This window comes from Bos indicus, chromosome 2 (assembly GCF_029378745.1).
Source record: "Bos indicus isolate NIAB-ARS_2022 breed Sahiwal x Tharparkar chromosome 2, NIAB-ARS_B.indTharparkar_mat_pri_1.0, whole genome shotgun sequence".
NCBI classification, from domain to species: Eukaryota; Metazoa; Chordata; class Mammalia; order Artiodactyla; family Bovidae; genus Bos; species Bos indicus.
Genome location: NC_091761.1, coordinates 10,658,353 through 10,682,833, shown reverse-complemented (window position 1 = coordinate 10,682,833; position 24,481 = coordinate 10,658,353). Strand labels below are relative to the sequence as shown.

The following is a 24,481-nucleotide window of genomic DNA, read 5'->3' as shown; positions in this document are numbered from 1 at the left end:
TTCCAACAAAGGTCCATATAGTTAAGGCTATGGCCTTTCCAGTAGTCAGGTATAGTTGTGAGAGCTGGACAGTAAAGAAGGGAGAATGCTGAGAAATTAATGCTTTTGAACTCTGGTGCTGGAGGTGACTCTTGAGAGTCCCTTGGACAGGAAAGAAAACAAACCAATCAATCTTAAAGGAAATCAACCCTAAATATTCATTAGAATGACTGATGCTGAAGCTCCAATGCCTTGGCCACCTGATTTGAACAGCTGACTCATTGGAAAACACTCTGATGCTGAGAAATATTGTTGGCAGAAGAAGCAGGTGACAAGGGATGAGATGGTTTATTGAATCACCAATACAATACATGATCATGGGCAAGCTCTGGGAGATGGTGAAGGACAGGGAAGCCTAACATGCTATGGGGTCATGAAGAGTCAGACATGACTTGGCGACTGAACAACAACAGCAAACAGATATGCTAGACAAAGAGCAAGTTTGAGCACTTTTCTTATTCAACTTCAAAATGGGTCGTAAAGCAGTGGAGACAACTCACAACATCATTGATGCATTTGGCCCAGGAACTGCTAATGAACCTGTAGTGTAGTGGCTGTTAAGTTTTGCAAAGGAAACGAGAGCCTTGAAGATGACGAGCACAGTGGATGGCCTTTGAAAGCTGACACCAACCAATTGAGATCATCGAAGCTGATCTTCCATCAAAGCTGATAGAAGAACTACCTGAGAAGTTGCCAAAGAACTGAACTTTTACTATTCTATGGTCATTTGGCTTTTGAAGCAAATTGGAAAGGTAAAAAAGCTTGTTAAGTGGATACCTAATGTGCTGACTGCAAATTAAAAAATCGTTGAAGTGTCATCTTATTCTACACAACAACAATGAACCATTTCTCAATCAAATTGTGATGTATGGCGAAAAGTTGATTTTATGTGACAACTAGCAATGAGATGACCAGCTCAGTTGTCGGACCAAGAAAAAGCTCCAAAATACTTCCTAAAGCAAACTTGCACCAATAAAATGTCATGGTCACTATTTGGTCATCTGCTATCAGCTTAACCCACTATAGCTTTCTGAATCCCCATCAAAACCATTATATCTGAGAAGTATGCTCAGCAAATCAATGAGATGCACCGAAAACTGCAATGCCTGCAGCTGGCACTGGTCATGAAAATGTGTCCACTTCTTGATAATGCCCAACCATACATCGTACGACTAGTGCTTCAAAAGTTGAATGAATTTCACTTTGAAATTTTGCCTCATCTGCCATATTCAACTGATCTCTCACCAACTGACTATCACTTCTTCAGGCATCTCGACAACTTTTTGCTTGGAAAGCACTTCCACAACCAGCAGGAAGCAGAAAATGGTTTCCAAGAGTTCAGTGAATCACGAAGCACAGATTTTTATGCTACAGCAAACTTATTTCTCAGTGGCCAAAATGCATTGATTGTAACAGTGCCTATTTTGATTAATAAAGATGTGCTTAAGCCTATTTTTAATGGTTTAAAATTCACAGAACTGCAATTACTTTTTCACCTTGACTTGTTCTAAATAACTTGCTTTTTGGTAGTGGAAAAAATATAGAGGTTAATTGTGTATGCATACTGAATATGGTAACATGGTGCTCTTTAGGAATGGAAGACAAAAGAGATGTTACTTCTGACAAGGATTGGAGAAGATGTGAAAAGAGAAGCTAGGATAGAGGAACAACGGCGTAAAAGCAGAGAAGAGAGTGACAAGAAGGTAGGGTGAGATTTAACCTCTGATTGGGGCTGATTGAGGATGTGCTTTTGATAGTTTTCATTTTTGAATGTAGTCCACTTTGTGAGATGGCAATAGAACAGTTACCCCAAATGATTTGTATTATACCAAGTGAAAGTTATAAAATTTTTATTGTATTTTGGTTGTATTTTATTGTGGCTGTAATATAAAAAGTACTTCACTATTATTTGATAAAGCTACTTTTGACTTTATCTCACACCATAAACTATACTTGTAATTCCTGTAGAAAAAATTTATATAACTGATTGTTTTTATTAGAATTTTGAAGCAAGTTCTCAGTTTTTCCCCACCAGTTAATCTTCTCAGAATACTTGTTTTGAACTTTAAATAATATGTAATATTTTATGATTTAGAGTATAAATCAGTATAAAGAGAAATAAAATTCATTTGTAATTCCATCACCACCATATTTATTTATTGGTATATATACACACACCACTGTATTCTTACACATTGTATAATACTTCTGTAAATGTTTATATGTTTGAATTAACACATACATTCATGTTATTATTCCTTACAGATTCTTCACTTTTTTAATAACAAAACAACATTGACAACTCTATGTCAATAAATGTTATCTAAAATAATCTAATCTAAATAATTATTTTAGGTAATTTCTTGTTGACAAACCTATGTGTAAGTGTAAGATTTACATAGTTTGGTTATACTGATATACACTGCTATATAATTTTTTAAATATTGAAATTGAAATATATTAATATTTTATTCTACCATTGCGGTGGTGGTGTTTAGTTGCTAAGTCATGTCTGACTCTTGCGACCCCTAGGGAAGCCCTCTAGACTTCCTACATGTACATTTTAGTATTGTTAGTGACTCGTTGTTCATATGGAAATCTCAGCTTACTTGAATTTACTATAATTATTATTTTCTAATATTTAATTTTTCACCAGTTTTTTATTGGAATGCAGTGCAGGAGACTTGAGTTTGATCCATAGGTTGGAAAGATCCCCTGGAGGAGACCGTGGCAGTTCACTCCAGTATTCTTGCCTGGAGAATCTCCATGGACAGAGCAGCCTGGTGGGCTACAGTCCGTGAGGTCACAGAGTTGGACATGACTGAGCGACTAAGCATAGCACATAGTTGATTTACAGTGTTGAGTTAGGTTCAGGTGTATAGAAAAGTGATTCAGTAATACATGTATTCATTCCATTTTAGATTCTTTTCTCATGTAGGTTATCACAGAACACTGAGTAGAGTTTACTGTGCTATGCAGTAGGTCCTTGTTGGTTATCTGTCATATATATAGTAGTGTTTTGTGTGTGTTATCACAGGCTTCTGATTTATTCCTCCACCCCCTCACATTTCCTCTTTTGTAACCGTAAGTTTGTTTTCCATATCTGTAAGTCTGTTTCTGTTTTGTGAATAAGTTCATTTTTTTTTAATTTTATTTTACATATGAGTGATATCATAAAATATTTGTCTTTTCTACCTGACTTAGTGTGATAATCTCTATCCAGGTCATCTATGTTACTACAAATGGCATTATTTCATTTTTCATGGCTGAGTACTTTTCTGTTATATATATGTACCACATCTTCTTTATCCATTCCTCTATCAATGGACATTTAAATTGTTTCCATGTTTTGGCTATTGTGAATAATGCTGCAGTGAACACTGGAGTGTGTGTATCCTTTTGGATTATAGTTTTCTCTGGATACGTGGCCAGGAGTGGGGTTACTAGGTCATGTATAGTAGTTCTATTTTTAGTTTTTTAAGGAATCTCCATGTTATTCTGCACTAATTATCAGATAAATGCAAATCAAAACTACAATATGGTATCACCTCATACTGGTCAAAATGATCATCATCAAAAAGTCTACAAACAAACAATGCTGGAGAAGGTGTAGAGGCAAAAAGGGAACCCTTCTACACTGTTATGACAATGTAATGGTACAACCACTATGGAGAATAGTATGGAGATTCCTTAAAAAACTAAAAATAGAACTACTGTCTTTTGGCCATCTGTATGCCTTTGGAGAAATGTCTGTTTAGATCTTCTGCTTATTTTTGATTGGGCTGTGTATTTTTCTGTCTGAGCTGAAGGGGCTGTTTGTAAATTTTGGAGACTAATTCCTTTTCTGTCTCATTTGCAAATATATCTCTCTTTTTGTTTATGGTTTCTTTTGCTGTGCAGAAGCTTTTAAGTTTAATTAGGTCCTTTTTTCTTTCCCTTTTTCTTTTCATTACTCTAGGAGGTGGATCAAAAAAAGATATAGTTGTAATTTATGTCAAAGAGTGTTCTGGCTATACTTTCCTCTTAAGAGTCTTATAACATTTGGCCTTACATTTAGGTCTTTGATCCATTTTGAGTTTATTTTTGTGTATGGTGTTAGTGAATATTCTAATTTCATTCTTTTATGTGTAGCAACAGAGTGCCCCAGGTTTCCTCTTAATTTTCACCTGATGACATTTACTGTGTCTCCATAAACTTTAGTCTCAATCAAATTCTGGCACTGGGCGTGCCCATTAAACATGAACATTCATGGTAGGCATGGTAATACCACAGGCTGCTTGAGGAATCTTAATGGCAGAGCAGTTTGAATTGTTGGTATTTCCAGTGCAACTATTCTAAATTGGGTTTTTGAATTATGTTTTAATATAAAAGCTTTTCAATTCATTTTTGTTTCTTAGTATAATCTATATTTTCTTTTAGATTTGACATTACCTGTATTTTTACTCAAAGTATGTGTTTGTTGCAGAGTTATCAAAAACTTAAGATAAGAGATTTATCTTAGCTTCTTTGTCAAAAATGAGTTTCAGGAGAAGGCAGTGGCACTCCACTCCAGTACTCTTGCCTGGAAAATCCCATGGATGGAGGAGCCTGGTAGGCTGCAGTCCATGGGGTCGCTAAGAGTCGGACACGACTGAGCAGCTTCACTTTGACTTTTCACTTTTATGCATTGGAGAAGGAAATGGCAACCCACTGCAGTGTTCTTGCCTGGAGAATCCCAGGGACGGGGGAGCCTGGTGGGCTGCTGTCTATGGGGTCGCACAGAGTCGGACACGACTGAAGCAACTTAGCAGCAGCAGCAGTTTACTAACTTTACTCCTTTTTTCTGTTTTTTGACCTGTTTGTCTTATCTTGATTATACATTTAATAATTCTTTAAATAAGTCATTTTAGTTTTCCAAGTTTGTTTTTCTGTTTCAGAGTTGTTTTGGTTAATCTATATTTACATTTATATTTCTATATATATTTTAAAACCATGTTGTACATGTTTGCCAGGAAATTTTGCTGAGATTTTGATGGGAATTGTATTGACTGTATAGGTCATTTTGGGCAGAATTGATCTCTTGATTATATTGGATCTTCCAACTCATGAACCAAACACCTCTATTTATTTATGTCTTCTTAATTTTTCTTATCATGTACTTATATAATTTGAAGTGTACAGCTTTTACACATCTTTTGCTAGATTTATTCCTATATATTTCATAATTTATTGTAATTTGTATTTTAAATTCCAATTATTTTATGTTGGGATATAGGAAATCAATTTTTAATATTCATCTTATATCTTATATGGATAAAAACACTTACTAGCTCTATTAGTTTTATTGTAGGTGCCAACTGATGTTCGACATAATGATCATGGTTCTACAAATGATCTTGGTGCTCATTAAACATGGATGAGTTTTTAGTTCCTTCTCTTGCCTGATTGCATTGGCTAGAACCTCCAGTATAATGTTTAATAGAAGTGATTATCATGGACATTATTGTCAAATATTTATTTTGTCCTGCTTGCCTCTCTACAGAGCTATTAGGCTGCTTGACATTGCACCAGACCTTAATGATGTTTTTCATTTTGTGGTTCTTTAATTGAAATATAGTCAGTGTATAGTATTACAATGTACAATGTCAGCTTCGGGTGTATTATATAATGATTTTACACATCCATACATTATAAAATGATCACCACAATAAGTCTAGTAAACTTTGTTATACAAGCTGATTTATATTATTGACTGTATTCCAGACGCTGTATATTTTGTCCCTCTAATTCGTTAGATAACTTGAGATTTGTACCTCTTAATACCCTACATCTGCTTCCCACCAAACTCCTTTCTGGAAACCACCTGTTTCTTGTCTGTATCTGAATTTGTTAGTTTTATTTTTTAGCTTCTACATTTGATATATGTTGCATTTGTCTTAATGTGAATTATTTCACTTAGCAGAATACTTTTAGATTGTCCATGTTGTCACAAATGGCAAGATTTAGTATTTTTAATGGCTAAATAATATTCCAATGTGTGTGACCACATCTTAGTTATCCATTTGACTATGGATGAACACTTGGGTTGCTTCCTTTTCCTGGTTATTGTTAATACTACTGCAGTGAATACTTGAATGCCTGCATCTTTTGTATTAGTGTTTGTATTTCCTTTGATTAAATATCCAGAAGTGAAATTGCTGTGTCATATGGTAGCTCTATTTTTTTTTTTTTTTTTTTTAGGATTTTACGTACTGTTTTCTGTGGTGGCTTCTACCAGCTTATAATTTATAATCCAGACAACAGTGCCTTGAGGGTTCCATTTTCTCCTCATCCTGAAGTTCAGTTCAGTTCATTTGCTCAGTCATGTCCGACTCTGTTCAGCCCCATGGACTATAGCATGTCCACCACCAACTCCCGGAGTCTACCCAAACTCATGTCCATTGAGTTGGTGATGCCATCCAACCATGTCATCCTCTGTTGTCCTCTTCTCCTCCAGCCTTCAATCTTTCACAGCATCAGGGTCTTTTCCAATGAGTCAGCTCATCACATCAGGTGGCTAAAGTATTGGAATTTCAGCTTCAACATCAGTCCTTCCAATGAATGTTTAGGACTGATTTCCTTTAGGATGGACTAGTTAGATCTCCTTCCATTCCAAGGGACTCTCAAGCGTCTTCTCTAACACCACAGTTCAAAAGCATCAATTCTTCTGTGCTCAGCTTTCTTTATAATCCAATTCACATCCATACATGACCACTGGAAAAACCATAGCCTTGACCAGATGAACCTTTGTTGACAAAGTAATGTCTCTGCTTTTAATATGCTGTCTAGGTTGGTCATTGCTTTTCTTCCAAGGAGTAAAGGTCCTGGACGCCATCACCATCTGGACACCATCACCATCTGCAGTGATTTTGGAGTTCAGAAAAATAAAGTCAGCCACTGTTTCCACTGTTTCCCCATCTATTTGCCATGAAGTGATGGGACTGGATGGGGAAACAGTGGAAACAGTGTCAGACTTTATTTTGGGGGGCTCCAAAATTACTGCAGATGGTGACAGCAGCCATGAAATTAAGAGACGCTTACTTCTTGGAAGAAAAGTTATGACCAACCTAGATAGCATATTGAAAAGCAGAGACATTACTTTGCCAACAAAAGTCTGTCTGGTCAAGGCTATGGTTTTTCCAGTGGTCATGTGTGGATGTGAGAGTTGGACTGTGAAGAAAGCTGAGTGCCAAAGGATTGATGCTTTTGAACTGTGATGTTGGAGAAGACTCTTGAGAGTCCCTTGGACTGCAAGGAGTTCCAACCAGTCCATTCTGAAGGATATCAGCCCTGGGATTTCTTTGGAAGCAATGATGCTAAAGCTGAAACTCCAGTACTTTGGCCACCTCATGCGAAGAGTGGACTCATTGGAAAAGACTCTGATGCTGGGAGGGATTGGGGGTGGGAGGAGAAGGGGATGACAGAGGATGAGATGGCTGGATGGCATCACTGACTCGATGGACGTGAGTCTGAATGAACTCTGGGAGTTGGTGATGGACAGGGAGGCCTGGCGTGCTGCAATTCATGTGGTCGCAAAGAGTCAGACACGACTGAGTGACTGAACTGAACTGATGGGAATGGATGCCATGATCTTAGTTTTATGAATATTGGGCTTTAAACCAATTTTTTCACTGTCCACATCCTTACCATTTGTTATTAGTTGTGTTTTTAATGATAGCCATTCTGGCAGAGGTGTGGTGGTACTGATTCTGTTTTTGATTTGCATTTTCCTGAAGACTTATGATGTTGAGCATCTTTTCATGTATTTTTTGGCCATAAGTATGTTTTTTAGAAAAATGTTCATTCAAGTCCTCTGCCCATTTTTGGTTGGGTTATTTGTTTGTTTTTGATAAGTTATATGATTCCATTTTATATTTTGGATACTAACCTTTTATTGGGTATATCATTAACAAATATCTTCTCCCATTCAGTAAACTGCCTTTTTATTTTGCCAAGAATCTACGTGTCCAAAAAAGTTTTAGTTTTTTGCAGTCTCGTTTGTTTATTTTTGCTTTTTGCCTAAAGAGCCAGATCAGACTAGTAATAATATGCTAAAATTTATGTCAAAGATCATGATACCTGTTTTCTCTAGGAGTTTTTTGATTTGAAATCTTAAACATTTAAATTCTTAATCCATTTTTAATTTGGTTTTGTATATGGTATGAGAAAGTAAATCCGTTTTTTCTTTTCCCTTTAGCTCTCCAGTTTTCCCAACACCATTTATTGAAGAAGCTATATTTTTCCTATTGTATATTTATGCCTCCTTTGTTGTACATTAATTGACCATAAAAGTGCAGGTTTATTTCTGGGCTGTCTCTTCTGTTGTAATGATAAATGTGTCTGCTTTTGTGCCACCTACATACTGTTTTGATTACTGTAGCTTTGTCGTATAGTTTGAAACCAGGGATTATGATTTTGAACATCTTTCTCAAGATTATTTTGAGAAAAGACCCTCATCTATCTCAAAAACTTTTATGTTTTCATACCAATTTTAGAATTATTTGTTCTGGTTCTGTAAATGCCATTGGTATTTTAATAGGGTTTACATTAAATCTGTACATTGCCTTGGGAAATATGGTCATTTTAACAGTATTCTTCCAATTTGTGAGCATGGTATATCTTTCCAATTTTTTGTGTTGTTTTAAATTTATTTCATTAATGTCTTACAGTTTGTGATTTTAAGTCTTTTATCTCCTTTGTTAGAATTATTCCTAGGTAATGTATTCTTTTTGATGCAATTGTAAATGACATTGATCCTTAATTTCTCTTTCTGTTAGTTCATTGTTGGTTTGTAGAAATATGACTTGTGATTATTAATTTTGTATCCTGCAATCTTACTGAATTCATTTATTAGTTCTAATAAATTTGGGGGCATCTTTAGGATTTTCTGTGTATAATATCATGTCATCTGCAAACAGTTTTACATCTTCTTTTCCAAGTTGGATACAGTTCATTTCTTTACTTGTCTGACTGTTATGGCTAGGACTTCCAGTGTTCAGTTGCTGAGTTATGTCTGACTCTTTGCTCTTTCCTGAACTGTAGCTCACCAGGCTCCTCTGTCCTCCACTATCTCTTGGAGTTTGCTCTAATTCATGTCCCTTGAGTAAGTGATGCTATCAAACCATTTTATCCTCTGTTGCCCCCTTCTCCATTTGCTTTCTGTCTATACAGCCTCAAGGTCTTTTCCAGTGAGTCAGTTCTTTGCATCAAGAGGCAAAAGTATTGGAGCTTCAGCATCAGTCCTTCCAATGAATATTCAGGGTTGATTTCCTTTAGGATTGATTGTTTTGATCTCCATGCTGTCCAAGGGACTCTCAAGAGTCTTCTGTGAACAGCACCACAGTTCAAAAGCATTAAATTGTACTCAGCCTTCTTTATGGTACAATTCTCAAGTCTGTACATAACTACTGGAAAAGCCATAACTTTGACTATATGGACTTTTGTCAGCAAAGTGATACCTCTGCTTTTTGAATACTTGTCTAGATTTGCCATAGCTTTTCTTCCAAGGAGCATGTGTCTTAAATTCATGATTGCAGTCACCATCTTCAGTAATTTTAGAGCCCAAGAAAATAAAATCTGTCACTGCTTCCACTTTTTCCCCTTCTATTTGCCATGAAGTGATGGGACCAGATGCCATGTTCTTTGTTTTTTGAATGCTGTGTTTCAAGCCAGCTCACTCACCTCTTTCACCCTCATCAAGAGGCTCTTTAGTTCATCTTCACTTTCTGCCATTAAAGTGGTATCATCTTCATATCTGAGGTTGTTGATATTTCTTCCAGCAATCTTGATTCCAGCTTGTGATTCATCCAGTCTAGTGTTTTGTGTGATGTACTCTGCATTTAAGTTAAATAAGCAAGGTGACAGTATACAGTCTTGTCAAACTCCTTTCCCAATTTGGAACCAGTCAATTTTTCCATGTCCATTCTAGCTGGTGCTTCTTGACCTGCATTTAACTTTCTCAGGAGACAAGTAAGGTGGTCTGGTACTCCCACATCTATAAGAATTTTCCAGTTTGTTGTGATCCAGATAGTCAAAGGTTTTAGTGTAGTAAACGAAGCAGAAGTAGATTTTTTTTTTTTTTTAACTCCCTTGCTTTCTCCATGAGCCAACAGATGTTGGCACTTTTATCTCTGGTTCCTCTACCTCTTCAAAACGACTTCCAATACTGTATTCAATAAAAGTAGTGGGATGGGGCATCCTTGTCTTATTCCTTATCTTAGAGGAAATGCTTTCAATTTTTCACCATTAACTATGATGTTGGCTGTAGGTTTATCACATATGACCTTTATTATGTTGGGGTATGCTTCCCCTGTCACCTACTTTGTGGAGAGTTTTTTGTTTTTTTTTTTTAACTTTTTGATTTATTTTTTTATTGAGGGATAAATGCTTTACAGAATTGTGTTGATTTCTGCCAAACATCAACATGAGCCAGCCATAGGAAGGTGTTTATCATAAATAGATATTGAACTTTGTCAACACCTTTTTCTACACTGATTGAGATAATTGTATGATTTCTGTTTTTCACACTGTTAATATGTATCATATTGATTTCTTTGCAGGTACTGAAACATACTTTTCAGACAAATCCCACTTGATCATGGTGTGTGATCTCAAATTCTGACTTTTAATATTTTGAGGATATTTACATCCGTGTCCACCTTTGATAATGACCTGTAATTTCCTTTTTTGAGTGGTGTTTTTGTCTTGTTTCAGGGTGATGTTGGTCTCATAGAATGAGTTTGGAAGACTCTCCCTTCCTCTTTGATATTTTGGAATTGTTTGAGAGGGATAGGTAGTAAATCTTCTTTAAATATTGGTAGTATTCTTCAGTAAAGACTTCTGGTCCTGTTGATTAAATTTCATTACTGGTAATTTCTTTTTTCATCTTTCATCTTCTTCTCAATTCAGTCTTGGGAGATTATACATTTCTAGGAATGTATATTTCTTCTAGCTTGTATATTTTATTGGGATATAATTGTTCATCATAATCTTTTATGATATTTTGTATTTTTATGATGTTGATTATAACTTCTTTTTCACTTCTAATTTTATTTGGGCCCTCTCTTTCTTGATGAGCCTGGCTAAAGATTTTTCAATTTTGTTTATCTTTTCAAAGAACCAGATCTTATCTTCATTGATATTTTACAACTTTTTTTTAGTCTTTGTTCCATTTATTCTGCTCTGATCTGTATGACTTCTTCCCTTCTACTAACTCTGAGTTTGTTTGTTCTTTTTCTAGTTCCTTTGGGTGTAGATTAGGTGGTTTATTTGAGAATTTTGTTCCCTGATATAAGCTTCTATTGCTGTAAACTTCCCTCTCAGAACTTCTTTTAAGTTCCCTCTTAGAAAAGTTGCTTCCCATAGATTTTGGATCATTGTGTTTCCATTTTCTTTTGTCTCCAGATAGTTTTAGTTTGATTTCTTCAGTGACCCGTTGGTTGTTTAGTAGCATATTGTCTAGCCTCCACATACACATATTTTTATTTTTTTACAATTTTCTCGTGGTGATTTTATTGTGCTAGGAAGAAATGCTTGATATGATTTCAGTCATCTTAAATTTATTTAGACTTGTTTTCTGGCCTAACATGTGATTGATCTGTCCTTGAGAATGTCACATGTGTACTGGAGTGTGTACTCTGTTGCTTTTTGATGCGATATTGTATATATCCACCATTTAATTTGTTGTTTAAGGCTAGTGTTTCTGTATCGACCTTCTGTCTAAATGATCTGTCAGTTAATGTAAGTGAAGTTATTATTGTCCCCTACTGTTATTGTGTTACTGTCAATTTCTCCCTTTATCTATGTTAGTATTTGCTTTGTGTACTTAGGTGCTCCTATGTTGGATACATAGGTATTTACAATTGTTATATCTTCCTAGATCAATCCTTTCTTCATTATGTAATATCCCTCTTTGTTTTTTGTTAGAGTCTATGTTTGAAAGTCTATTTTGTCTGATAAAAGTATTGCTACCACCAATTTTGTATGGAATACTTTCTCCATCCCCTTACTTTCAGTTTGTGTGTCTTTATTTTTTTTTTAATTAATTTTATTTTATTTTTAAACTTTACATAATTGTATTAGTTTTGTCAAATATCAAAATGAATCCACCACAGGTATACATGTGTTCCCCATCCTGAACCCTCCTCCCTCCTCCCTCCCCATACCATCCCTCTGGGTCGTCCCAGTGCACTAGCCCCAAGCATCCAGTATCGTGCATTGAACCTGGACTGGCATCTCATTTCATACATGATATTTTACATGTTTCAATGCCATTCTCCCAAATCTTCCCACCCTCTCCCTCTCCCACAAAGTCCATAAGACTGTTCTATACGTCAGTGTCTCTTTTGCTGTCTCGTATACAGGGTTATCGTTACCATCTTTCTAAATTCCATATATATGCGTTAGTATACTGTATTGGTGTTTTTCTTTCTGGCTTACTTCACTCTGTATAATAGGCTCCAGTTTCATCCACCTCATTAGAACTGATTCAAATGTATTCTTTTTAATGGCTGAGTAATTGTGTGTCTTTAGATCAACCTGCAGGCAGCATATGTATGGGTTATTTTTTTATATTCATTCTGCCATTCTGTCATTTGATTGAAACATTTAATCCATTTAGATATAAAGTATTGATAATTACTGATATCTATGTACTTGTTTACATTTTGTTCATTGATTTCTGGTTGTTCTATAGGTTCTTTTTCATTCATTTAATCATTTGCTCTCTTCCATTGTGATTTTATGAATATCTTTAATATTATTCTTGAGTTTGTTTCTTTTCTTTTGTGTTGTACTACATGTTTTTGGTTTGTGGTTACTGTAAAAATGTATGTGCATGCTCAGTAGCTCAGTTTTGTCTTTATGACCACAAGGACTGCAGCCTGTCAAGCTCCTCTGTCCACAGAATTCTCTAGGCAATAGTACTGGAGTGGATTGCTATTTACTATTCCAGGTGCTCTTCCCAACTCATGGGTCAAACCTGCATCTCCTGGGTCCTCTGCATTGGCAGGCAAATTCTTTACCACTGAGCAACCTGGGAAGCATAAAATGTGTGTGTGTCTGTGTGTGTGTTTAAAATCATATATATATATATATATGTATTACATATGATTGATTTAGTTGATTATCTCTTAGATTCAAATACTTCCTAACAACCCTACAGTTTTATTCTCCTCTCCATTTTTAATGTTTTTACATATTATATTTTAAATATTTTGGGGCATCCCTTAACTACCTTTTGTGCATCCCTTAACTACTCAACTACACTCACAGTCAAGTGTAACTCAGTCTCTTGTCAGGGCACTGCTCCTTTCTCCTGGCTCCTGGTGTGCACAAGGTTTTGTTTGTGCCCTCCAAGAGTCTGTTTCCCCAGTCCCGTGGAAGTTCTGTAATCAAATCCCACTGGCCTCCAAAGTCAAATTCCCTAGGGGTTCTGAGTTCCTTTGTTGGACCCCCAGGTTGGGCTTCCCTAGTAGCTCAGTTGGTAAAGAATCTGCCTGCAATGCAGGAGAACCACGTTTAAGCCCTGGGTTGGGAAGATCCCCTGAAGAAGGAAATGGCAACCCACTCCAGTACTTGTGCCTGGAGAACTTCATGGACAGAGGAGCCTGATAGGCTACAGTCCATGGGATCACAGAGTTGGATACGGCCATGCAACCAATTTTCATTTTGACTTTACTTACTGTGGATATGATTTTACTACTTTTGTCTTTTAACTTTCCTACTAGTTTTATAAGTGCTTGATCCACTGCCTTTACTGTGTGTGTGCCTTTACCAATGAGATTTTTCCTTTTGTGTTTTCCATATTTCTAGTTGTGCTCTTTTCTGCTTAGAGCAGTCCTTTTCAGGTTTCTTATAAAACTTTTCAGTGGTCTTTTCAGTTCAGTTCAGTCCAGTTCAGTCATTCAGTCATGTCTGACTCTTTGCGACCCCATGAATTGCAGCACGCCAGGCCTCCCTGTCCATCACCAACTCCCAGAGTTTACACAAACTCATGTCCATTGAGTCCGTGATGCCATCTAACTATTTTGTCCTCTGTTGTCCCCTTCTCCTCTTGCCTTCAATCTTTCCCAACATCAGGATCTTTTCAAATGAGTCAGCTCTTCACATCAAGTGGCCAAAATATTGGAGTTTCAGCTTCAACATCAGTTCTTCCAGTAAACACTCAGGACTGATCTCCAGTCCCCTACAATGAAAAGGACTTTTTTTTTTTTTTTTTGAGTGTTAGTTCTAAAAGTTCTTGTAGGTCTTCACAGAACCATTCAACTTCAGCTTCTTCAGCATTCCTGGCCGGATTACTGTGATATTGAATGGTTTGCCTTGGAAATGAACAGAGATCATTCTGTCATTTTTGAGATTGCATTCAGGTACTGCATTTCGGACTCTTTTGTTGACTATGATGGCTACTCCATTTTTTCTAAGGGATTCTGGCCACAGACGTAGATATAATGGTCATCTGAGTTAAATTCACCCATTCCAGTCCATCTTAGTTCGCTGATTCCTAGAATGTCGACGTTCACTCTTGCCGTCTCCTGTTTGACCACTTCCATTTTGTCTTGATTCATGGACCTAACATTACAGGTTCCTATGCAATATTGCTCTTTACAGCATCGGACCTTACTTCTATCACCAGTCACATCCACAACTGGATGTGTTTTTGCTTTAGCTCCATCCCTTCATTCTTTCTGGAGTTACTTCTCCACTGATCTCCAGTAGCATATTGGGTACCTAACTACAAAATTCATGGGCTGACCTTCAAATTTGAATGACAGCCTTGGCAAATATTCTTAGTTGTAACTTTTCCTTTTATCACTTTGAAATATTGTACCACTCTTTTCTGGAGTGCAAAATTTCTGCTGAAAAGTTAGCTCAGAGTCTTATGGATACATAACTATTTGCTTTTCCCCTGCTGCTTTCAAGATTCCTTCTTTTCTTTAATTTTTGCCAAAAATTGGTGTGAACCTCTTTGGTTGATCTTGATTGTGATTCTTTGTACTCCCTGGACATGGATGGCTGTTTTCTTTCCCACTTTAGACAAGTTTTCATCTATTTTTTCTTCATCTAAGTCCTCAGCCACTTTCCTTCTCTCTTCTCCTCCTTCTGTGACCATTGTAATGCAAATTATGGTATGATTGATGTCTAGAATTGTCTTAAACTCATTTTGTTTGACTTTTATGTCTTTTTTTCAGTTAGGCTTAGGTAATTCGGACTACTTTGTCTTCCAGTTCACTGATCCCTTCCTCTGTATCAGCTAATTTGTTGACTCCTTCTAGTGTTTTGTTTGTTTTGTTTTTTTAGCTATTTTATTAGTTCTGTTTGATTCCTCTCTATTTTCTAATGCTTGTTAAACTTCTCACTGGTTCATCCATCTTCTTCTGTGTTCCTTGAGCATCTTAATGCCCATAATCTTGAACTCTTTTATCAGGTAGATTGCTTGTCTCCCCTTATTTAGTTATTTTCTGAAGTTTTATGTTTGGAACATATTTCTCTCATTTTGCCTAATTCTTTTTGTTTATTTCTATGTATTAGATACATTGGTTACATTTTCAAGTCCTGAAGATGTGTACTTATGTGGGGTGTATCCTTTGAGGCCCAGCATCTCCTCTGGTCATGAGAATTATGTGCTCAAAAGGTGTCCCATATCAGATCTACATGGCCTGGTTGACTGCCAAGTGCTGCCTCACGTGATGGCTGCCTGCCCACTGGTGGACAGAGCTGGGTCCTGGTGCAGCTGGTTGAAAGGTCCAAGGGTCCCATGCCTCAGCCAGCTGGTAGACAATGTATGTCCTAGTAAGACTGGCTGTGGGATCTCTGGTGAATGGAGCATGGACCAGGCCCCTGTTGCAAGATGATGGGTCCCAGTGAGGCTGGGCGTATAGCCCAGATGGGTCCCAGGACTGTTGCCAGCTCCCTTGTGAGCAGGTCATCCCTTAGTGCTAACAACCTAAAAGGAGGACTCCAAAATGGTACTTGCCAGCATTGGTATCCTTGTAGTAAAACAGGCCTCCAAAAGTGGCTGCCACCCTCATCCCCATCCCCAAAGGGAATGCCAGTTGCCTCCTGTCTCTCCAAGAATCTCTCCAAGATGAACAAGCTGGTCTGATGCTTCTTTCATCTTACTGCCTCTGCAGTGGGCCTCAGAACGTATATTTGCATGTGCCTTTTTAGAGCAAAGTCATTATTTCCTACCACCCTCTGGTTCTTCCATACGTAAGCCCTGCTAACTTCCAAAGCCAGATATTCTTGAGGTTTGTCTTCTTGGTGCAGGACCTTTCTGGCTGGGAAGCCTAATGTTGAGCTTGGACCTTTTTCTCCTTGGGAAGAACCTTTGCAGTTGTGATTATCCTGTTGTTTATGGGCCACTGACCCCAAGGTGAGGCTCTAGACTATATTACATCTCTTTGTCTCCTACCCATCTCATTGTGGCTACTTCTTTCTGTCTTTAGTTATTAAAGTGTTTTCTGCTAGTCTTCCTGTCATTCTCTTAGTTACCCTGAAAATAGTTTTAATTTTGGTATGTCCATGATCAAGGAAGGAAGCCTGGGGTCTCCCTTCTCTACCATCTTAGCCACATTCCCTAATTTTGCTTTTTTTTTTTTTTCCCCCTCAGTGTTTCTCTTTGGATGGTTTCTTTTTCTGAATATATATTAATCTCTTCCCCTTCAATGTGAACTCTACCATTAATGCACCAAATGCATTGCTTACCTCACACATTTAAAATTGACTGGGCACTGTTTATATCTTCTGTGTCTCTTGTTTATCTTATAAATATTTGGAATTCAGTTATTTTATGCTTTTAATTCAAGTGTAGTTAGTTTATAATGATGTATTAGTTCTATGTGTACAGAAGTGATTCAGTTATATATATATATATATATATATATATATATATATATTCATGTGTATATATAAAGTCTTTTCCAAATTCTTTTCCACTATAGATAATAAGAAAATACTGAATATAGTTCCCTGTGCTATGCAGTAGGTCCTTTTTTACTTATTTTATATATAGAAGTGTGTATATGTTAATATCAAACTCTTAATTTGTCTCTCTACCCATTACCTGCTACCCTCTTTGGCAGTCTTCAATTTTTTTTCTCTGCCTGTGAGTCTATTTCTGCTTTGTAAATAAGTTCATCTGCATTATTTTTTAGATCTCACATATAAGTGATATATATATATATATTTGTCTCTGACTTATTTCACTTAGTATGATAATCTCTAGTTCCATCCATGTTGCTGCAAGTAGCATTGTCATTCTTTATATGGCTGAGTAATATTCCATTGTGTGTGTATACACACATATTGTATCCTCTTTATCCATTCACCTGTCAGTGGACATTTACATGACTTCCTTGTTTTGGCTATTATAAATAGTGCTGCAGTGAATGTTGAAGTGAGTGCATCTTTGTGAATTAGTTTTCTCTATATATATGCCCAAGAATAGGATTGCAGGATCATATGGTAACTCTATTTTCAGCTTATTTATTTCAGTGTTATCATTAAGTCTAACATCTATATCATTTCTGGGTTATTTTTGATTGATTACTCTCTTTATGGGTCATATTTCTGTGCTTCTTTATATGCTCGGTATTCCTTGATTGGATGCCAAATATTGTGAACTTTTTATTGTGTGTGCTGAGTATTTTCATCTTTATATAATACTCCTTAGCTCTTTTTTCTTGGATGTAGATAGGTTATTTGGAAATAAGTCTTGCTTTTTAATATTTGTTAGATGGGAATAGAACCACATTGAATCTGGGACAGGTTATTCATCACTGCAGAAGCAAGACCCATTTTAGTACTCTACTCAATGCTCTATGACTTAATGAATTTTTTCTGGGTAGCCTCATGAGAATAAGTATCATAGATTGGTACCAAATATTTTTTCCTTGATTCATTTGGGATGGGCCTGTCTTTGGTCTTAGGTGAAGTGAAGTCACTCAGTTGTGTCCATCTCTTTGTGACCCCATGGACTGTAGTCTACCAGGCTCCTCAGTCCATGGTATTTTCCAGGCAAGAGTACTGGAGTGGGTTGCCATTTCCTTCTCCAGGGGATCTTCCCAACCCAGGGATTGAACCTGGGTCTCCCACATTGCAGTCAGACGCTTTACCATCTGAGCCACCAGGGAAGCCCTTGGTCTTGGGTAGTTTCTCACATAAAAGTCCTATAAGTACTAATCCATTATCTTGCTGACTACTCCTCTAGGGAATTCTCTGAGGATTACTGGGGCTCTTTCTCTGTGCAGCTGTCTCTTTTCTGGTATATCCAGTGTCAATATTAGTCCAGAGATAGACAAAAAGAAGCCAGATTTCATGTACAATATTCTGTTTATATGTGTTTGACCTGAGTGACATTTGGTAAAGGAATTGTCCAACTGAAGATGATTTAGAAATTGCCTAAAATCACAGGAGAGCAATACATTGAGAAGATGTCTGATCTGAAACTGGATACCCTGAAGGTGTGCAATGAGAAAAACTGCATCTAAGGGTTAAATGGCTTCCCTGGTGGCTCAGAGGTTAAAGCATCTGCCTCCAATGTGGGAGACCTGGGTTTGATCCCTGGGTTGGGAAGATCCCCTGGAGAAGGAAATGGTAACCCACTCCAGTACTCTTGCCTGGAGAATCCCATGGACCAAGAAGCCTGGTAGGCTACAGTCCATGGGGTCGCAAAGAGTTGGACACAACTGAGCGACTTCACATTCAAGGGTTAAATATATTCTTCCTGTTTGACAACATATGGAAATTTACTCATTACCACCCTCCCAAATTTATGTTCAGAATAACCTTACAAGTCACAGGATAAGAATGACTGCTGATTTCCAACAGACTGTAACATTTTAAATATTTATTTGTATCTTTAAACAGCAAGTTGAAGTTAACCAATATACTTGTTTGATATTTTAGAAACAAGCTCTTCTAGAGAAAAAAATGGCTTATCATTTACAAAAAATGCAAGAGAGTGGCATTAAAAAGGAAGATATGAGGAAAAATACAAATGATTACGGAGAACAAGATGGACTACATTATGAATGTGAGAATATTAATATCTAATGTAGCTATGTAGAAAGTGCTTGACTATATATTTATGTAAAAAATTCTTTTGCAAAACAATTGCTCATGCTTGCTATCTGCTTTGTACCAGGGCAGGATTCTAGGAATTTCCCTATCACAGTTCAAGTTGAAATGTAGACATATATATATATATATATATATATATATATATATATATATAAATTAAACAAACTAAAATAGCCTTATCAAGTGATTCAGCAGAGAGTCATGCCTAGACTGCAGTTCTAGTCAACTTCCTTATACTTACATATTTTGTGCTCAGTTCAGTTTAGTCACTCAGCCATGTCCATTTCTTTGCGAACCCATGGACTACAGCATGCCAGGCTTCCCTGTCCATCACCAGCTCCCAGAGCTTACTCAAACTCATGTCCATTGAGTCAGTGATGCCATTCAAACATTTCATCCTCTGTCATCCCCTTCTCCTCCCACCTTCAATCTTTACTAGGATCAGGGTCTTTTCCAAGGAGTTAGTTCTTTGCATCAGGTGGCCAAAGTATTGGAGTTTTCAGCTTCAGCATCCATCCTTCCAATGAATATTCAGGACTGACTTCCTTTAGAATACACTGGTTGGAGCTCCTTGCAGTCCAAGGGACTCTCACAAGTCTACTCCAACACCAAAGTTCAGAAGCATCAATTTTTCAATGCTCAGCTGTGTTCACAGTCCAACTCTCACATCCATACATGACTACTGGAAAAACCATAGCCTTGACTAGACAGAACTTTGTTGGCAAAGTAATGTCTCTGCTTTTTAATATGCTGTCTAGGTTGGTCATAGATTTCCTTCCAAGGAGCAAGCATCTTTTAACTTCGTAGCTGCAGCCACCATCTGCAGTGGTTTTGGAGCCCCCCAAAAATAGTCTCTCACTGTTTCCATTGTTTCCCCATCTATTGGCCATGAAGTGATGCCATGATCTTGGTTTTCAGAATGTTGAGTTTTAAGCCAACTTTTTCACTCTCCTCTTTCACTTTTATCAAGAGGCTCTTTAGTTTTTCTTCACTTTCTGCCATAAGCGTGGTGTCATGTGCATATCTGAGGTTATTGATATTCCTCCTGGCAATCTTGATTCTAGCTTGTGCTTTATCCAGCCTGGCTTTTTGCATGATGTATTCTGCAAATAAGTTAAATAAGCAGAGTGCCAGTATGTAGCCTTGACATACTCCTTACCAGATTTGGAACCAATCTTTTGTTCCATGTCCAGTTCTAACTGTTGTTCTTGACAGGCACACAGATTTATTAGGAGGCAGGTCAGGTGGTCTGTTATTTTCATTTCATTAACAATTTTCCACCATTTGTCGTGATCCACACAGTCAAAGGCTTTGGCATAGTCATTAAGCATAAATAGATGTTTTCCTGGAACCCTCTTGCTTTTCCGAGGATCCAACAGATTTAGTCTCTGTTTCCTCTGCCTTTTCTAAATCCAGCTTGAACATCTGGAAGTTCATGGTTCATGTATTGTTGAAGCCTGGCTTGGAGAATTTTGAACATTACTTTACTAGTGTGTGAGATGAGTGCAATTGTGTAGTAGTTTGAGCATATTTTGGCATTGCCTTTCTTTGGGATTGGAATGAAAATTGACCTTTTCCAGTCCTGTGGCCACTGCTGATTTTTCCAAATTTGCTGGCATATTGAGTGCAGCCCTTTCATAGCATCTTCTTTCAGGATTTGAACTAGCTCAACTGGAATTCCATCACCTCCACTAGTTTTGTTCATACTAATGTTTCCTAAGGCCCACTTGACTTCACATTCCAGGATGTCTGGCTCTAGGTGATTGATTACACCATTGTGGTTATCTGGGTCATGAAGATCCTTTTTGTATAGTTCTTCTGTGTATTGTTGCAGCCTCTTCTTAATATCTTCTGCTTCTGTTAGGTCCATACCATTTCTGTTCTTTATTATGCCCATATTTGCATGAAATGATCCTTTAGTATCTATAATTTTCTTGTAGAGATTTCTATTCTTTCCTGTTCTATTGTTTTCCTCTATTTTTTTTGCATTGATTGCTGAGGAAGTCTTTCTTATCTCTCCTTACTATTCTTTGGAACTCTGCATTCAAATGGCTATATCTTTCCTTTTGTCCTTTGCCTTTCACTTCTCTTTTTTTCTCAGCTGTTTGTAAGGCCTCTTCAGACAACCATTTTCCCTGTTTGCATTTCTTTTTCTTTGGGATGGTCTTGATCACTGCCTCCTGTACAGTGTTATGAACCTCCGTCCATAGTTCTTCAAGCACTCTATCAGATCAATCCCTTGAGTCTTTGTCATTTCCACTGTATAATCATAAGGGATTTGATTTAGGTCATACCTGAATAGTCTGGTATTTTCCCCTACTGTCTCCAGTTTACTTCGGAATTTGGCAGTAGGGAGTTCGTGATCTGAGCCAGCTCCCGGTCTTATTTTTTCTGACTGTATAGAGTTTCTCCATCTTTGACTGTAAAGAATATAATCAATCTGATGGGCCCCGCCCATTAGAACAAGACCTAGTTTCCTCCTCAGTCAGTCTCTCCTTTCAGGAAGCTTCCATAAGCCTGTTATCCATCAGAGGTCAGACAGAATGAAAACCACAATCACAGGAAACAAACCAAACTGATCACATGGATCACAGCCTTGTCTGACTCAATTGAAATTATGAGTATGCTGTGTAGGGCCACTTAGGACAGACTGGTCATGTTGGAGAGTTCTGACAAAAAGTAGTCCACTGGAGAAGGGAAGGGAGAAGGCAATGGCACCCTACTCCAGTACTGTTGCCAGGAAAATCCCATGGATGAAGGAGCCTGGTGGGCTGTAGTCCATGGGGTTGCTAAGAGTCAGACATGACTGAGTGACTTCACTTTCACTTTCCACTTTCATGCATTGGAGAAGGAAATGGCAACCCACTCCAGTGTTCTTGCCTGGAGAATTCCATGGACAGAGAACCCTGGTAGGCTGCAGTCCGTGGGGTCGCACAGAGTCGGACACGACTGAAGCGACTTGGCAGCAGGCAGGAGAAGGGAATGGCAAACTACTTCAGTATTCTTGCCTTGAGAATCCCATGAACTGTGTGAAAAGGCGAAAAGATAGGACACTAATGATAAACTCCCCAGGTCGGTAGGTGCCCAATATGCTACTAGAGATTGGTGAAGAAATAACTCCAGAATGAAGAGACGGAGCCAAAGCAAAAACAGCAACCACTGGTGATGGAAGTACACTTCGATGCTGTAAAGAGCAATATTTCATAGGAACCTGTAATATTTTGTGCCACTGAAATTAAAATATGTAAATAATTGCTATTACCTACCAACATGATGTTCTACTGTTTTGTCAGCCATAAAGAATAGACAGTACCAGAAAAAAAAAAAAAAAAAAGATGAAGGAAAGGAGGAAGTAGAAAAAGAGGGAAAGGAAGAAAAAGGAAAAAACAAAGAAAATTTAAAGGAAGGACTTCAGGTCATTACTTTGTTATGCCCAATATCTACCAGCTTCCTCTTATTTCTAACATTATAAGACTATAGAAGTATTTGTTAAAATTAATGATATTAAAATTTCTTGGCCAGAATAAAAGTATGTAGGTTTTTGTAAATTATCTGTGAGTATATGTATCAGGGAAAAACATAATAATCTTCCATAAGTTATCATAGCACGCCATCAATCCTGTCTCTGTCCCATCAATGCTGTTTCTTGGTGAGAGTCTCCCTTTGTCTGTCCAGTAGATTCCTAACTAGTCTCCATTGGCTCTTATTTTTACCTGCCTCAAATCCATTTTTTATGCTGTTACATAATTATATGTAAAGGTCTGCTCTGATAGTTTCTTCTCCTGGCCCCCAAACTTAAAGATTTCCATTAACTCTTAAATGAAGCTCAGACTTCTTAAGCAACCATTCATCACCATTGAGGGTCAAACTTAAACCTAACTTTACTTCACATTACCTCCTTGAAGAAGGTGGATATGATCTAGGAGGTGATATGCACCCAAACTGGAGCCAAACTGCTGAAGTTCAAGTCCTGCTTTATCATTTTATAGCCTTTAAATAGGTTATACAAATTATTTAACATCTTTGAATCAGTTTGATCATCTGAGAAGATAATACTTCTAAATTCCATAAAGAGCCAAAAAGTTCTAGCCCTTAGCAAGCATTTGGTTAATTGTCTAATCTAATGAGACTACTGACCTTTCCTAAAACACAAGTTACCATTTATACTTCTGTGCTGCTCTTTATCCAGGTGTCTAGCCTGGAATGCCATGTTTACTGTTCATCTATTCAAATCCTACAATTCTTTAAATCTTCACAATAAATGACACAATAAAAAATCTTTCTTGATGTCTGTAATTGGAAGATACCTCTCCTTTGAACTCTCTAATACTTTGTGCTATTCTTAATCCATGTATTCCATATTTCCCACCATCTTAATTACCCCTAATATTGAAACTCCCACCTTTGTGTTTCACAGAGTACTAAGTACTGTGTGTGTGCATGTGTGTCTGTGTGTGTGTGTGTGTGTCTGTGAATGTGGTCAAGAATACATTTTAAACAAATTGTTACGTCAAATCTCCTCTTTTGAGGAAGTAGTATATAAATTATTTTATCTAGGTGACAAATTGAGTTATAGCTCTATAGTGATGTTGTCATCTTCCAAATAGCTTCCAGAGGGACAGAGAGAATAAGAAAGGAAAGGAATATTGGGTGAACCTGGTCTAGTTAGAGGAAAGATCACTCTCATATGTGACAATTTTACTGAAAAAACATTGAGCACACATGCTATGAAGTTCCTTTGTCCTCCTAATTGGTTAGAAGCACGAATTATAATTTCCTTTTTTATAGAGAAGGAATATGTATATGGTTACTTATGCTAATTTGTGAGGCACATTCAAGAGTTGCAGTTGTCACTGTGGGCTAGTGGGTCTCCAGCCAGTAGTTCTATTGGTATCCCATCTCTATAAAAAAGAAATAGTATCATCCACCTCATTAGAACTGATTCAAATGGATTCTTCTTAATGGCTGAGTAATACTCCATTGTGTATATGTACCACAGCTTTCTTATCCATTCATCTGCTGATGGACATCTAGGTTGCTTCCATGTCCTGGCTATTATAAACAGTGCTACAATTGGACACTGTGGGAGAGGGAGAGGGTGGGATGATTTGGGAGAATGGCATTGAAATATGTATAATATCATATATGAAACGAGTCGCCAGTCCAGGTTCGATGCACGATACTGGATGCTTGGGGCTGGTGCACTGGGACGACCCAGAGGGATGGTATGGGGAGGGAGGAAGGAGGAGGGTTCAGGATGGGGAACACATGTATACCTGAGGCAGATTCATTTCGATATTTGGCAAAACCAATGCAATATTGTAAAGTTAAAACAAAATTAAAA

The 24,481-nt window shown here is 37.3% G+C and overlaps 1 protein-coding gene across 1 annotated transcript in view; it reads left to right on the top strand.

Moving 5' to 3' along the window:
* Nucleotides 1-24,481, top strand: part of FSIP2 (fibrous sheath interacting protein 2) — a 143,710-nt gene that overhangs the window by 17,283 nt on the left and 101,946 nt on the right. Inside the window, exons 7-8 of the mRNA XM_070801266.1 lie at nt 1,632-1,742; nt 18,964-19,090. Of these exons, the coding sequence (XP_070657367.1) occupies nt 1,632-1,742; nt 18,964-19,090 (238 nt within the window). The remainder of the gene's footprint in view (nt 1-1,631; nt 1,743-18,963; nt 19,091-24,481) is intronic.